Source organism: Pseudorasbora parva, chromosome 1 (assembly GCF_024679245.1).
Source record: "Pseudorasbora parva isolate DD20220531a chromosome 1, ASM2467924v1, whole genome shotgun sequence".
Classification (NCBI taxonomy): domain Eukaryota; kingdom Metazoa; phylum Chordata; class Actinopteri; order Cypriniformes; family Gobionidae; genus Pseudorasbora; species Pseudorasbora parva.
The window spans coordinates 20,009,182-20,027,136 of record NC_090172.1 but is presented as its reverse complement, the minus strand read 5'-3'; the positions used below and the strand labels follow the sequence as shown (position 1 = coordinate 20,027,136).

General features: G+C 39.1%; 1 protein-coding gene across 1 annotated transcript in view; it reads right to left on the bottom strand.

The window, feature by feature from the left end:
* Positions 1-8,131: 8,131 nt before the first annotated feature.
* The window catches only part of trmt44 (tRNA methyltransferase 44 homolog), a 136,668-nt gene continuing 126,844 nt past the window's right edge, over positions 8,132-17,955 (bottom strand). The window contains exon 11 of the mRNA XM_067432447.1: positions 8,132-9,336. Within this exon, the coding sequence (XP_067288548.1) occupies positions 9,107-9,336 (230 nt within the window). The 3' untranslated portion in view covers positions 8,132-9,106. The remainder of the gene's footprint in view (positions 9,337-17,955) is intronic.

The window sequence follows — 17,955 nt, the reverse complement described above, 5'->3', positions numbered from 1 at the left end:
GCATATCATGAAAAGGTTCTCTAAATAAGCTATTAACCTAATCATCTGAATCAACTAATTAACTCTAAACACCTACAAAAGATTCCTGAGGCTTTTAAAAACTCCCAGCCTGGTTCATTACTCAAAACCGCAATCATGGGTAAGACTGCCGACCTGACTGCTGTCCAGAAGGCCATCATTGACACCCTCAAGTGACAGGGTAAGACAGAAATACATTTCTGAACGAATAGGCTGTTCCCAGAGTGCTGTGTGGCAAAAAACGCTGCACAACGAGAAGAGGTGACCGGACCCTGAGGAAGATTGTGGAGAAGGACCGATTCCAGACCTTGGGGGACCTGCGGAAGCAGTGGACTGAGTCTGGAGTAGAAACTTCCAGAGCCACCGTGCACAGGTGTGTGCAGGAAATGGGCTACAGGTGCCGCATTCCCCAGGTCAAGCCACTTTTTTGGGCTACAGAGAAGCAACACTGGAGAGTTGCTCAGTGGTCCAAAGTAGTTTTTTCGGATGAAAGTGTAACCCTTCACTCAATCTAATACAGACACAAAGTCTGCGTATGGACCAGTCTAATCAGAAGGCTAGATTCGTCTGCAGAGAATAAGAATGTCATGAACCACTCATCAAACAGGTAAGGTTTAACTCGTTGTATTTCCTTCCAAATTTCAGGTTTTAAATGTGACAAGTGAAATGTATGACAATGAAAATAAAATAAAAGTGTAACAAAACAAAGTAAGTGAAATAAAATACAATGTATATTTTCCCAAATAAATAAAATTAAAACAATTTCTTTAAGACCTCAAATGAATACTGTGATCCTAAACTCTGTTCTCTCTTATTTCCTTTACAGAATTCAAGACTTAATGGAGCTTAAAGTACACAAAAGGTAAGTGTAATCACCAAAAAATAATAATAATAATAAATAAATACTAATTTCGAATAAAATTAACTTCAAATTATTATTTTTCCCCTTCTAGGTTTCACTAGTCTCTTTCAGTTTTTTCTTTCTGAATCAATCAATCCAACCCAACCACCGAGGACCTCACCCTAGGAAATGTAAATTGAAATATTAAAAATAAAATGTGAAATTTAAATCCCTTTTGAAATGTGTCTTTCTGGCTTCAAATTAATAAAACACCAGAGAAATTAAAGAAAGTAAGAAAAATAAATAAAAGAAATTACATTGATCAAGAAAAAAAAAAACAAGTTCACACTTAATTCCCTTCACTGAAATTTAAACCTATTTTCAAAATGTTGTTCAATTGCTCAGTATCTCAAATGATTCACAACTTTGTGAATGTGAAATGAACGACGAATGTGTGCTTTTCTCAGTCTATCCTCTGCGATTGAATCCTTTTGGAAGAGCTATTTGAATCAGATGCAAGTGCTGTTGGGTCAATCCTACCGTCCAAATCGGCAATGACAAGTTCAGTGTCACAAATCACGCTCGCTGTTAGGTCCGTGTGGCTCGCCAGTCCCCACTCCCTCCGTGAACACGGGAGTTAGAACGAAATCCAGGAATCCAGAAACTCCACTCCGTTAAGCATCGATCATGTGTCAGCAACTCAGCAGTGCACTCGACAGGATTAAAGCAGCACTAGGTAACTTTTCAACCTTCATAATATATTTTTTAAGACTCTTGTGATGATAAATCGACTTACAATAGGTTGAATGACACGTCTGCCATAGCCTGATGGGGTCTGTATCGTTTTTAATCGTACTTTTAAACTTCGGGTTTCGGGTAGTAACCCGAGAACAAAAAGAACTACAAAATTCGACTGCTTTACGGCATATACGTCACTTCCACCAACACACACACTTCCTTACATTCGGACGTGCGAGCCCAACTTTGTTCGTCGGATAATATAGTCATGTCCGAAGCAGCAGAGACAAATAAGAAAGAAAAGGTTTTGTTGGAGGAAAGCAATAAGAGGAAATGAAAAAATGATGGGATTAAAGGCAGGACGAGGATCAAAATGTGACCAGGGTTTGCTCGTCGGCGTGAGCTGAAGGAGGCGTGCCCGACCGATGCTGTCATGCTTGTTACGGTGAGCTACCACTCAAACATTGAACTGAAGTATCATATAGATTCTGTAAAACGGTAACCAATAGACTACTATAATGACGCTGGCTTGTAAACGTGAGCATCGTGATTATTTGGCGTTTGAAAAAAATAAAACCCATGAAATGATATTCATATGACATGCTGAAACATATGCCACTGACTGTAACGTTACCTGGGATGAAGACATTTCACACGCGACGCCAGAAGGACTCCTCTTGCAGTTTTCAGGGGAACTGTTAGTGCTGCACCGACCCGCGGGATGCTTTTATGAAGTTATTTGGCCCGCACCGCTCCACTGTATATATTTTTACAAGCTGCCCCGCACCCGCGACCATTAAATAGACATACGGGGTCCGCGGGTTATGAGACGACACGCTCATCACTAGTTCTGGGCTATCAGGGTTGTCATGTCAACAAATGCACGCGCGATGGCATCCCCTGTTGTAGGATGACAGCTTACGACAGTAGTTGAGGACATTATTTTTTCCAAACTGTAGGGGGACCCCGAGAGCAAAAGTAGCCAAGTGGGGCTTTAAGATTTGCTCAAATCCAGAAGAATGGACAAGAAAAAGAGAAAAAGAGAGGGGAAAAAACCTGACCTTGAATACAAGGTCACAAAATCATCATTAGCACTTTTTTTTCCATTACAAAGATCTCACATCCATTACCACGATCCAACACAGCACCAAAATGGCGATCGCATATTTACATATGAACGTGCAACATTCGTTCACCACATGTGGTCTTATATCACACGGATCAAAATGAAAGGACACTACAATACATCGTTCACATTTTCTTTACATTTCACTAGTATGAACATTTCAGGAATATTTTACTCAGATTAATACATGACATGAGAATTTTAACTCACCAAAACACAATGAACTTGAACACTCAATCTCTTTTAGGTCTGTAGATTTCTTACAACTTGACTTTTTTTTCTGCTCATCCAGCTCTCAGAAATAAATGAACTCTCAGTTTCCTCATAAAACGTCTTTTCCAACGCACTATGCGTTACGAGGCTTCTTCTCAGTAGCTGCGTCACGTATTATAAATCTCAAATCTCTATTTTTTTCACATAACTTCAATTCTTCACAATCTAAATAGTCTCTGGACATGTATAACTTCAATTAAAATCACCTATTTGTCTTAGATTTTTCAAATGCGTTACTTCTCTTTGGACAGACTCGATTCACGTCTGCACTTCTGATCAGCCGATGAGAGAGAGAGCACGAGCTCCAACCGCGTGCGAAATCCGGAAAACAAAAAATGCGCTAGAGAACATCCTCGATCCTCATTGGTCGGTTCTTACGAACACAAAATAATTCGATTGGATGTCCTAATACTCATGAAAATAAATTCTTATTTGAAAAGAAAAAATGTCCTGACTCATTTATTAAATTTTGTCATGTATTTTTGGTAACCTGGGTTACAAAAGCAAAGCAGCATGTCATTTGGAAATCAAGGTGCCAGAGTGTGGAGGAAGACTAGGGAGACGGAAATGCCAAAATGCCAGAAGTCAAGTGTCAAGTACCCACAGTCAGTGATGGTGTGGGGTGCCATGTCAGCTGCTGGTGTTGGTCCACTGTGTTTTATCAAGGGCAGGATCAAGGCAGCTAGCTATCAGGAGATTTTGGAGCACTTCATGCTTCCATCTGCTGAAAAGCTTTATGGAGATGGAGATTTTGTTTTTCAGCACGACCTAGCACCTGCTCACAGTGTCAAAACCACTGTTAAATTGTTTACTGACCATGGTATTACTGTGCTCAATTGGCCTGCCAACTCTCCTGACCTGAACCCCATTGAGAATCTGTGGGATATTGTGAAGAGAAAGTTGAGAGATGCTGTGGCTTGGGGTGATGCTTCCCCCATAAGATTTGGAAAACCCAAAAACATGCTTGTATCAATTGTGCTGTTGCTAGGGGTGTACGCATCTTCCAATCGATAGAAAAAAGAAAATTAAGCAAAGGTAACAAATTTATTTTGAGTGTGTGTGTGTGTGTGTGTGTGTGTGTGTGTGGGGGGGGGGGGGGGGGGGGTTACCAGTTAAGACTGATGCCTCTGGTGAGTGGTAAAGTGTCTTAATTATAGAAATTTAACATTCACCCAAAGCCAAAACATAGCAGAACTACACACATATCTCACATATATCACTCTAGCCTGTCAAAGGCTTTTTCTGCATCAAGTGAAAAAAACGCACATGGGCTTGGATTAGCATCTGCAAAATCAAGTACATGAAAAAGTCAATGCATATTATCGGATGCAAGACTCACCTTAAATTAACCGGTTTGGTACTTGTTATCAATTACTTTTCCCATGCATATACTCAGTGCCGCCGCTCCCACCATCACGGGCTGCGCGTAGGGCACCAAGTGCTGAGGGGGGCACCATGATAAATTTCTGTCGGGCAGTTCTAAATTACTCTTTGCAAATTGACTCCTCAAAGTTGAATTCGGCTTTGAATAGATTTAAAAACCTTTAAATATGTTATTGATTATCAGCTGATTTGTGGTGACCTGATCATCCAAATGTATGTCTTTGACTCGCATTCCCTCAGCCTAAGTGCCAATAAGTGGCTAGGTCTATCCGATTCAAAATCATATTTCTGCCTAATCTTATGTAAAATAAACTCTGCCTTTGATTGTGAGAGAAAATCATAATCTTTTTTTCAAGGTGGACAATCATGTAGCTTGTTGCTCAGAAAAAAAAATGTTTTTGTCAATTTTGTAATAGTTGGATCTTGTTTTCTAATTGTGTAAGCTGGGGGGCTTTCGCTTTGGCAACAGTTGAAGAAAAAGATATACAGAATCCTTGTATAGCACATTTAGTCACTTCCCACAGTATTTGGGGTCTATATCACAAGATGTATTAATTTAGAGAAATTCCTTTACATGATCTTTTATTGAATTAATGAACATCTGCTTATTTATTATTGATGTGTTAAGATGCCAACTAAGGGGCTTGGTCTTAATGTTGGAAAGGTGAACATTACATAGCACTGCAGAGTGATCAGACACTAACATTGGTAATTTAGAATCAGAAGAGTTAGATGAAAATAAAGATGGGATGAGAAATATATAATGTATCCTACAGAAAGTCTTATGTCTATTAAAAAAGTGTAGTCCTTAGCTGTAACATTCTGAGTTCTCCAAAGATCTATTTTATTAAGTTCAGTGATAAATTAATTCAGTAACTTTGAAGATAAACCTGTTGTATAGTGATGAGATTTATCCAATGCAGGATTTAAGACAGTATTAAAATCACTATCCATGATTAAAGGGCAATCAATCTTCTCCAGTAATGTATTGGAAATATTTTTTTTAAAATGTACTGTCAGCCTCATTCGGGGAAACGAGTGCTAACCTGTCATTATGTATTTAGCAACGGGCAAAGACAAAACTACCTTCCTCATTACTCCCCAAATGGTCAATAGTTAAATGTAACTTCATATCGACAAAGATAACCACCCCCTTAGTCTTATTAAGAGCATTAGCAAGAGCATTATTAGTTTTCTTATTACCTATTACTAATCTATTTAAATGCATAATCCTTTTAAAAGAAAATCTAAATAAATTAAAACTGCAAGCAGCGATATAAGGGTACTCGCACCCAGGGCCAGCGCCACCCAGTGGCCTTAGGAAAACAGCAAATAGTGAGCAATATGCATTAAACCCCTTGGGCCCTATCTTGCACCCAGCACAATTGACTTTGTACACTGTTCAAAGTCAATTGTGTACTTTCTTTGTACACCGTCATTCCTATTTTGCACCCGCGCAAAGCGCGCTTTTCCCTCCACAGAAGCACGCCGCTAAACTAGTGAATGAACTTGCGCTCCCTGGGCGGTTCCATTAAACAATTGCACCACTGACCAGAAAAAACCTAGTCTAAAGTCAGTGGCACGTTGCGCGTTGTTCATTATGCTATTTTAAGGGCACATGCTTGACCATAATGTATAGTGTGCACAACGGGCATACACTTTGCTCATGTAATCTACACAGATGTAACAGTTATTTTTGAGAATCATAAATTGTTACACTAAAAAAATATTAACACATGAGATAACGGAAATCATTGTGGTGTGCCACGAAGATGTGAAAAAATAGGCATAAATCTAGCTTACAAATTATTCAGGCTAATTGTAGTAATTAAGGATCAGACCTGTCTGCCCAATGTGGCAAGACATATATGTATATAAGGACATCTGACAAATTGGTTTGTCCGTCAAGTACCAGGAAAAAAAAAATCGACTGAAAAACTGAAAAAACTGTTTATTTTGAGTGGGTTTCTCCCATCCCCATACAACACAACTTCTCTGTCTTTCACTGCTCCTACAAGAACATCAGTCTACTCGGCTGTGAACCGCTCCTGGCGTGCGCCTGGTAAATACGCCATAATAATAGCAATCTATAATGGAACTTGCGCACCTTCTTTTAAAGGGAATGTTGGATGACGCTCTGATTGGTTTATTCACGTTACGCCTAAACCACACCTATGAATAATGAAGCTACTTCAGCCAACCCATTTTAGATTTGCGCCGGGCACAAGAGCCATTTATCCCGCCGGGAAAATCGCAACAGTGCTGAGACCCGCCCACAAAGTTACTTGCGCGTTTCAGATCGTTAAAATAGGGCCCCTAGCGTGTTAAAGATTGTAGGCGGTCCCAGATTTGCTAGATTTACAGATTTGTAAATTTGCAGATTTGCTAATTTACTATTGTTCAACATTCACTGCTTAAAACATCACACTCTTACTTTATCTGGAAAAAACTCATTTGAGAGATTAAAGACTCCAACTTTGATATTTGATATTCGCTGTCTATAGCTCAATATTGCACTCCCACATGACGTGCTCGTGTGTTTACTTCCTCATTCTGCCTCTGTGAAAAACAAGCCAATTCTACATTTCTACATGTGAACTAAAAAGCTAATAAACACACGATAACTATGGAATAAGGTTTTTGTGATTTTTCATATTTAATATTAATTATGGATGTTTATATTATGACTGCTAACAGGTGTAGCGATTAGCTGTTTTTAGCTGTAATTACAGTGTTTAACATGCCATTTCTTGATGAAGTTTGTTAAAGTACGACGTCTGGAAATGGAAAAAACAGCAAAAATTTTGTAGAGAAAATTCAAAATATCTCACTTCTTGTTGGGTTTTTAGATTTTGCATCCAGGGTCTTTTTTGTAGGTATTAGGCTGTTACATATGGGTACCGAAAATCATACCTGTACTTGTAATGTAGCTCAAGCGGCGCTTAATTGAAATTTTGTAGGTGGCGCTGTCTAGCCATTTTGCCATGCCTAATTCTGAAACCCATATCAAACGTAAATTTTCACCACTTCTGACGTGTGTGCAAAGTTTCATGAGTTTTGAGCATGTTTAGTCCCTCAAAAATGTGATTCATTTTGGAGAATAATAATAATAGGCTGAACAATTACAATAGGGTCCTCACACCATTGCCGTTTATATAAAATCGTAACTCGGCAGGGGAAATTTCTAACTTTTAACAAATATCAATTTACATGCTTAGGATGTTTGTGTTGTAAGCTTATACAGTGAGACTTCAGATATAAAAATTGTGTCTCCTTAGGCAGTGTTTTCTCAGTACAATCATATAATTTCCTATTGATTTAATAGAATGTGTGAGCTCACTAGGGAATACCAATATCAGAGTATGGTGGCCTCACTTTTTATGACGTCTTGAGTAATCCAGGTCTCTATATTGAGTGGTTAAACCACTGGAATCACATGGATTACTTATGTCTTTACTACTTTTATGGTGCTTGAAAGACATAATTGCATAGGCTGTCAATGGAGAAACAAAAACCTCTCAGATTTCAATAAAGATCTTCATTTGTGTTCCAAAGATAAACAAATATCTGATGATTTTTGGAATGACATTAGGGTAAGTAATTAATGACAGAATTTTCATTTTTGACTGAACTAACTAGAGATATTGATGTCATCAGTTTGTACTGCTATTATCACTTTCTATGTCAAGAGGATTCAATAAGACCTGTTTTCCTGTTTGTAAATGTTACAATAAGTAATAAAGCATTCTGAGTTCAGTAAATAAATGTGATTAATTTAATGTTTGTTCAGTTTGAATCAATAAAACATATGAATGTGTATCTATGATGTAGACCTAGAGATGCTGACCTCGATTTACTCCCACAGGTCTGAGAGGAACATCCTGTCCACTGACATTTGAGCAGAGGCAGTGACCCACAAAGGTTCCAACAACCCTCCACATGGCTCTCTAAATTATTCATGCTCCTAGCATTTACACAGCACATGGCCTCTCTCAGCACAAGCCTTTTTATGCTCCAGTGGGGGGATTTCCTGCAATGGACATCAATTGTAATTTCTCACTTAATTATCCCACTCACTTACTTTATTATTAAGGTCTTACGGGTTTGGAACAACAAGAGGCAGAGTAAATAAATGACAATTTTCTTCTTTTTTTCCTCATGTGAAACGCCTTTAAGCATAAAAAAACCTCTGGAAGGTTTAACATGGTATTTTTTGATTTTACATATTAGTCAACTATTTTAGATATTTAAAAATGCAAAACCAAAAGAAAGCAACACATACAAAAAAAGAAAAAAAGAAAAGAAACAAAAAAGTACCTGCAAAGTTTAAAAAATATAAGTTAATGTCAAAATAGACAAGGCTCTCAACTTACTATTAAAGGAACTTTATAAAGAAAAATGTTCCGTTGCTGTAGCCAGCACTTCAGGAAAAATATAGAAGTGTTGGGAAGATAAGTAAAACAAAGCTCAATGTTGAAGGATAAAGACAAGAATATTTGCACAGTGACCATTACCTAGTATTGGATTTATTGAAAACAGTCTGGACAGGATTGGCAATGTTCATTCAACATGTTTCTTATACAACAAAAAATTAAATGTTACCTAAAAAATAAAATCAAATAAAAATAAATGTCTAAGAAAAAGAATTCACCTTGGATAGGTAAAAAAATGTATTTTTGAGATTTTTCTTTTTCCAAATTTTAGGTCAAAGCCAAAACAACTTCCATTCAGGTCCACATCTTTGGGGGTTTTGTGGAGGTTTTTAAGTCAGTCGCTCCATGAGCAAAAGCACAGTCCTCACTGGGCAGAGGGCATCCGTGGGGATGGTGGGTGTGGAACCAGCAGAGTCTGGTCTTCAAAGCACCTGAGGGAGGGGGTTTGTGCTTGATGGTTACTCTTGAGCTTTGAGCTTGCGTATGCATTCTCCAGTCCCGAATAAAGACTCTTCCACTCTCCACTATAGAAAAAGAGACAGATGCAGAGAGAAATTTTAGATATTATTGTTCTTAAAATGTACCTGAACGACTTGAAATGAGAATAATATCAGATTGGCAACTAGGGAGCATTCTTTTGAAGGGGTAATATTTTAAGAGTATTAAATGGTCTATATGTTCCCCTGAGAGGCATTTTCTTAGCAGCTAAGGTCATCTAATCTTCTTTTATCCTGTTCCAGACACATTCACACTTTAATATGGATTCCTGTTTATCTTCCCAAATGTCAAAGCACTAGTATGTTTACATTGTCAAAGATGTATCTAGTCATCAGCACTTTAACAGCTCCTGGACGTTTTCACCCAATTAGAAAAAAAAAAACTGTGATGTACACTTCAACTGATGTCTTAGGGTGTACTCACACTAGGCACGGTTGCGTTGTACCATGGCCTGGTACGATTTAATTGTTAATTACAATACAAATGCTCTAAAAAAACCTCACCATATCATCACAGCAATGATCTTTGTGTGTGTGTGTGTGTGTTTCTGAAATATCAGGACACGAATGTGTATAATGACATGGGTATGACATAGGTGTTACAAGAAGAGGGTGAAATATGAGGACATGGGCCATGTCCTCACTTTCAAAATGCTTATAAATCCTACAGGATGAGTTTTTTTTTTTTTTTGAGGAAGTACATATAGTGGGTTCGTGGAAAAAAACCCATGCGTTTAATTGCCCAAAGGGCGAATAATTACCCGGAGGGACCGTAAGGCACATTCGTATCACTTTTCTCTGTTAATTACCACGCCATTTGCCTGATTACCTACTATTTTCGATTTCCGAGCCTTTCCATTGGACCAATCCTCAAGTGGGCGGGTGCGGCCAATCCCACGGACCGGTTATTTGTCCGATATCCCGCTAAATTTTCGATTTTCGCCCGCTGGGTGTGCCGTGCAAAGAACGCCTTGCACTCACAGTTGACTGTTATGTGTTATGCGCTACGTAAACAAAAAGCGTTGTTGTTCATTGATCAGAGAGGTGTCCATTGTGCTGATTTTGTTCGAAGTGCCGATGTGCATTAAAATCTGCGCTTAAAGAGATAGTTCACTTTAAAATGAAAATTCTGTCATCATATACTCACCCTCAATTTGTAAGCCTGTATGAATTTCTTCTGCTGCACACACAGCAAGATATTTTGAAGAATGTCAGTAACCAAAAAGTTAACTGGTCCCATTGACCTCCATAGTATATATATTTTTTCTTACTATGGAAGTCAATGGGACCAGTTATTGTTTAATTTTCATTTTAAAGTGAACTATCCCTTTAAGACCCAGACACAAGTTTCACACTTGTAACATTCACCTTAAGCATGTTTTGTTGACTTATGGTTAGGCCTACTGATGTTCTGTGATTTTTAAAAGTAGCCTCAAATAGGCCTGCATAAAGTTGGAAGTTATTTGCTGATGCAAAGATTTATGAATGCACTTCTTAAAAAAAAGGAAAAAATACAATATGAAAAAATATTTACATTTTATTAATTGTTATTGAAACTCATCATTGCCAGGAACACACAGAAGAAGGCATTTACTGCTGAGGCGTGTATGGGTTAGAGCAGGCGGACAGGATTTTGGGGAAGGGGGGGCTCAGCTGTCCTTACCTACTCTAAGGGGAGGCTCACATTCACCCAATTTGAAAACCCCTGCTCTACAATCCAATCCTTATGGTCTCTTACAAACATCAGCCTGGCTCTTCTTTGCTTCTCATTGATGACGGGATTATTTCTAGCTTTGCATGTCTTCAGCCCTGCCCCTAGGAGCCTGTTTTGAACAGTCCCTGCCGTGCACTTCACCCCAGCTGCCTTTTGTCATTCTTTTTGTAGGTCACTTGATGTCATCCTACAGTTGTTGATTGACATTCGAATGAGTTGGCAGACATTTCGGTCAGTGGAGAGTCGTTTTTGCCCTCTGCCGGTCTGCAGCTTTGTTGTCCCCAATGTCTGCTGCTTGTTCTTATGAACCGTCATCTTTGAAAATTTAAGGATGGAAGCAACCCGACGCTCACTGTATCCCTCTGCCAGTAAAGCCAGAATTGAATCCTTCTTTTCCTCACTCAAAACTTTTCAATACTTTTCAAAAGTTACTTTTTGGCAATAGTTATTTTTTGATTCCAATAACGTTTTGAGGTACTTCTAGCACTGCTTATGCCTGGTCCTTTAGCTGGTCCTACTGCAAGAAGATAGCAATGACCACAGAAGTGTTGTTTTTATATTTTTCCTTATTAAATAAGATTCGGTTCAGCCACAGGATGGCAGCGACAGAAGACTGAAAAAAAGGTGTTGATGAACATTTTGTCTCGTCTGACAAAATTGACAAAAATAACACTACTGTGGCTTCACAAATGCTTTGCTGCATACCTTGGTTGTAACAATTGGTTATTTCAGTCAAATTTGCTCTTCTATCAGCTTGAATCAGTTGGCCCTTCTCCTCTGACTTCTAGCATCAACAAGGCATTTTCGCCCACAGGACTGCCGCATACTGGATGTTTTTCCCTTTTAACACCATTCTTTGTAAACCCTACAAATGGTTGGGTGTGAAAATCCCAGTAACTGAGCAGATTGTGAAATACTCAGACCGACCCGTCTGGCACTAACAACCATGCCATGCTTAAAATTGCTTAAATCACCTTTCTTTCCCATTCTAACTTTCAGTTTGGAGTTCAGGAGATTGTCTTGACTAGGAGTCACACCCCTAAATGCATTGAAGCAACTGCCATGTGATTGGTTGATTAGATAATTGCATTAACACCATGCCTTTCAAAGATCACAGACAGCCTCAGATTACTATTGTTCAACATTCACTGCTCTTTAAAACATCACACTCTTACTTTATCTGCAATGAAAAAAATTGCTTATCTCAATCTGGCCCCCATTTTAAACAGAGTGGCTGATGCTAACAAAGAGACTGAAACTCAACCTGAGTGGAAGTTTTTGATTTCTAAATTCCCTGATGTTTGGGCAAAAGATAAATTTGATTGTGAGCTTGGCCAAGTTCAGCCACTGAGCATCCCAGGTAACATGCATGTAGCCAAACGACAATACCCATTAAGAAATTAGGCTCGAGAGGGTGCGAAGTGTGAGGTAGACAAATTATGCAAACGAGTATCATAATACCATGCACCTCTCCGACAAATTCACCAATATGGCCCGTGAAAAAGAGTGACAACTCTTGGGGTCTACCGATAGACTACACAACATTAAAACGCAGCTTACGAAAAGATGCACCCTCTTGTCACAAACCCCGCCACAATCCTTTATGAAATAGGGTCTGAACACTTATTTCACTGCACTGGATATTTCTAACGCTTTCTGGACTTGCCTTTACCGAGGGAAGTTTGCTTTCACCTGCAGGGGTCACCAATGAATATGGAGCCGGTTGCCACAAGGATTCTGCAGCTCTCCTACCCTGTTTCATCATAGACTGGCATCCTTCATTGATTCGGTAAGAAAGACTGTTGAAAATGATGGATCAGTTGTCCTACAATATGTGGATGACATTCTGATTGCCAGCCTAAGCAAATTCAAACATTTAACTGCTGTACGAGCTGTTTTGAATGCCCTGTTTTGAATGTTTTGAAACGGGGGATTCAAAGCCAACTTGAAAAAGGCACAGCTGGCACTGCCCGAAGTGACATATCTAGGGCAGATTGTCCGGGTGCACAGCCACCGAATCAGCCATCGTCGAACTTCCAAACCAAACACGGTTAAAGGCAGCTAATGGGTCTTCTGAATTACTGCCACCAGTATGTTCCTGAATACACTGAACTGTCTAAACCCCACATAGAATCTCTTAAAGGGGGCAAACCTGGATCCGAGTTGATCGACTGGACAGAGGAGATGGAGGTGTTCATGAGTATCAATGAAAATGAAAGCCAGAGCCCCCCTCCAGGCCGAGCCACTACCAGACACAATTAACTTGTTTGTTGAGGGGTCCAGTTTTCATGAACAAGGACAACGCTTCACACAGGGTATCTGCAGGTTTCACCAAGTCAAATTTAAGACTTTTTAAGACCTTTTTAAGACCATTATGAATAAAATTTAAGACCTATATCACGCAATAAAAAAACATGCATAGGAAATGCAGAATCACTCAATTAGGCTACTTAAAATTATATTATTTAATTTATTTAAATTGAACAAAGTAGTAGTAAACTTATTATTCATAGCTCAATCCCACCAGGATTAGCGCATATATATATATATATATTGGGGATGTCCCGATCAGGTTTTTTTCCCCTCGAGTCCGAGTCATTTGATTTTGAGTATCTGCCGATACCGAGTCCCGATACGACACTTCTATAATACATAAAAAAAGAATAAAGAAGAGCGAAAAAACGAACCAGGATGTTCCTTATTTTTTATTTTATTCACCTTATTTTAACATTCAACAACTCTAACAAACAGAGCACTTCTGTGAGGTAGATTGAACAATCAAGAAATAAATAACAAATTCTTCCCTTTTGGATTTTAGTGCTACAGTAAATATAAAAAAGTCTGGGACCGGAGTTGCGCAGAGCAGGAAGTACAACGGCGATATCAAAAGCACACCCATACTCTCACAGATGCAGAACAATTAATTATGTTGGTGTGAAATAAACAGTTATGGAAATTAAATTAAATTAAATAATCTGCTCCCAAAAATCCTGAAAAAATCTGTTAGTGCCTCAGTGACAACTTCACTCAGAGAAGCCGTCGATCTCAGCTGTCAATCATGACATCACACAGCCGTTTTTATAGCTTCAAATAACTAACTCAAACTAAACTTATTTAAAAAACAAACACTTGAAATGAAATCATCGTGATGATAACTGCCTACAATGACAAATCAACTTTGGGGAAAAAATATTTGAAGTGAAATTTGACTGAACTGTAATTAACAATGCTTTTCAGGTTTTTATAGGTCTAACATTAGTTTTTAGGTAGAGCAATTGAATAACGTAGGCTAATGAAAGGTAGCATATTTAACTGTTTAAATTAAAGACTAATCCTTACGAAAGCTATTTAATCAAGAGCAGTGAGTGATTCCTTATCTTTTGTTTGACATTAAACAGACGGCAGTAAAGGCCCCTTCAGGTACTGCCCCTTTAAGACCTAATGGAAGGCTCTGCGTCGTCTTTCTCGACTGTATAAAGTCCTCTTAAGGCATATTCAGACTATGTCTGCTTGGATACTCATCAAGATCAACATGCTGACATACTTCTTGTGTGAGTTGGTCCGTTTAAGCGCAAGTCTTGAAAGAGAACTCAATATTTGCGCGCTGTGAGACGAGTGCGCGCTTTCGGATGATGCACAGAGACAGATCAGCGCGCACGCTCTCATTCGCGTCTTCTGGCAAATATACACGGGTGATATTAGCGCTGTTGTAATGCATCACCAAGGAGCCAGCACGTGTATCCATCTACAGAAACATACATAAAGCATTATTTTCAAGTTACAACCCATATTATTGATGCGTCATCATGCTCACCTCACCCCAGAATATACATTATATCCGAGTCCTGATCGGGATGTATAACATCCGATTCCGATCGAGTCTGCAATCACGTGATCGGGCCCAATTTCCGATCATGTGATCGAATCGGGACATCCCTAATATATATATATGTATGTATATATATAAATTGACCAAAATTAGTTATTTTGTGGTGGTCACTTCCATAGATTTGCAAACATTTTTATTTTTTAAAATAATTAGGATGCAACATTAACAATATTATTATGTTAGATGCACAATAGTCACACATAGCAATAAAACTGACAAAATGCATGAATCTTGTTTTGTTATTATCAAAAAAGGCTGGTTCAGTTGTGTGCAATCTATCTTTAATAACACGATTGCTTGGGGTGGGAACCAACATCTTAAAAGTAAACCACAGCAATAATTGCTTAATATAAGTAAAACGTTTTCAAGTGATTACGTAATCAAGTAATCGGTCAGTAATAAAATGTATACTTATAAACAAATGACAATAGGACAAATAAATACAACAAAGATACACATCTACAAAGAGGAACACTCCACCGTTTTTAGAAATAGGGTTTATTCAACTTCTTTAGACATTTAGATATGTGGGCAAATGCATGGCTCAGTGCATGCATTGTTTTAGGTTGGCAGGGTCGCCGCTAGCTTAGCTTAAAATGCATTTCCCCACATATCTAAATGTAGCAAAGTACCAAAGTTGAATAAGCCCTATTTCTAAAACAGTTGGAGTGTTCCTTTAAGTGTAAGTGCTGTTTCCCCGTTTGTGTTGGTGTTAAGCTATATTAGTTTGCTTTCAATTTGAGAGCTTACTAATTCGCAGATCCAATGCTTACTGACACGTCCCAAACTTTTTAACTCAAATCAGGATATAGACATATGCATGATGTGTATATTTGATCGTTCAAGAGTAACGTAAGGCTAGAAATAACACATTCAATACACTCGCGCGAGCGCTGACAGGCAGCAAACACACGCAGTCTGACATCGGAGCTCGGAGTTTACATCACTGTTATTAACTCTTTTAGTGCAATCGGGTATATTATACTTTTATTTGGTCATTAAGCAAGATGGTGAGAAAGATTCGCCTTCGCGTTCACGATCGCGGAACTGCAAGAACCGTCAGACTCAGCTGAAGAATAAAATCCGTTGTATGCGTCTGTGGGGTACAATCAGAAAGAGGCTCGTGCCAATAACACGAAAGCTGATTGGCTGCAATACACGTGGCATGCTTGTCTAATTTGTAGTTGTAATAGAGCGAACAATAGTTGGTCTAGCGAAAGAAAGAACTACAAACACCACGGAACAAACACACGCACACACACACACGTGCGCGCGTGCTGCGGGAGGCGAGAGCATTTCAATGAGGGAGCGTTGCATGGACGTAGGAAAATTAAGACCTGTTAAACATTATTTAAGACCTAGAACGCAATGCTTCCGCGAATTTAAGACTTTTTAAGGCCTTATATTTTGATTTTGAAATTTAATACTTTTAAGACTTTTTAAGACTCCGCGGGGACCCTGTTCACAGGCTGGGCTGTGGTAAACGAACATTATGAGTGTTGAATGTGGCTCTCTTTCAGGGGGAGGGGCTCAGGTGGCAGATCTGGTCACTCTCACACGTACACTTCAATATGGCAACGGGAAAACGAGTCAACAAATACACAGACAGTCGTCATGGCTTCGGGACGGTCCATGATTTCAGACCTGTGTGGAAACGACGGGGGTCCTTACCACCGCTCTGTCTACCCATCTCTCATCAAAAGCAGGTACAGGGACTCATGTCTGCCTGTGATTTTCCTGCAGAAGGAGTTGTTATCAAAAGAACAGGACACTCTACAGATAACTCCCCAGAATTCAAGGGCAACCAAGCTGCTGATGCTGCTGCCAGGCTGGCTGTACAGCAGACAGAGACATGTATGAATGTAATGACTATCTCTCCCCAGGAGAGTGAGCCACCCCGAGACATTTATGCACAAGATAAAGATCCTGAAGAAACAGAGCAATGGACAAAACTCGGTGCACTGATAAACTCGTTGGAAATTCAATGAACATACTTCTATCAATGGGAGAAAAAAAAAAAAATCACACTATAAAAATGGGAAGAAATCACAATTGGGAGACTCAAATCCTCCCACCCCTTCCTGTCCTGGGGTTACTAACAACAGGCAGGATTCACCTCTTGGAAGTTCTAACTTTTTCTCCAAGGCCCTGTTGGTCAGGACCCAGAGATAGAGGTTAGGCTATCTCGGTCAGAGCACAGAGGAGGAGTCTTTGTCAGACCATCTCTGGAAAGCAAATTATACACCATATAGCAGACATAGAGTCAAAATCAAATTAAATAATAGTTAAATGTATTAATGATCACATAAAATTGATTGTGAATAATTATTTATTTTGAAAGGATAATAACTGATTATTTAATTCATGAGGTTATTAAAAATCATTCAAAAGGATAAGAGGTATATGATGAAGAGGCAAGGATGTCGGCCCACGACCCCTTCAAAAGACTCCAGCTTCAATATTTGAACTTTATGATAAAACTGGGTTGCAGTGACATTCATTTCTTAATTTATGTCAGGAGTGCATTATAATCGTTCTGTTATGAACGATATTTTGAATAGATTGTCACGCACACGATAATTCTCTCTCGTCTGCAGCAGCTCAACTCTGTTCACACACATCACAAAGAATAGCTTTCAGTTTAGCTCTTAGTTCAAAAGTGCTCATATTTGGAGAAACATTGACATTTGTCACAATTCACCAGTGTGAGTGCCCGTGATCACCACCAGAGGGCACTCCACCCCGTACTGTCACTCCATCACAAACTACATTACCCATAATCCTTTCCCCGGACTCATTAGCACTCAATGTTCACACCTGTGTCTCATCACCTCATTACCTCTGCCTATATAAGCCTGGTTATCTCTGTCATTCATTGTGAAGTCCTGTTGAGTGTCAACTGCATTTCTGAGCGTTTCTATGGTTTCATGTTTCTTGGTTCTTTGGATTTCTTGCCTGTCTCAGATTACCCTTTTGCTTCTGTTCTTTGTTTTGCTTGCCTGATTGAACTGCCTACCTGTGTATGACCTTTTGCCTGTTTTAT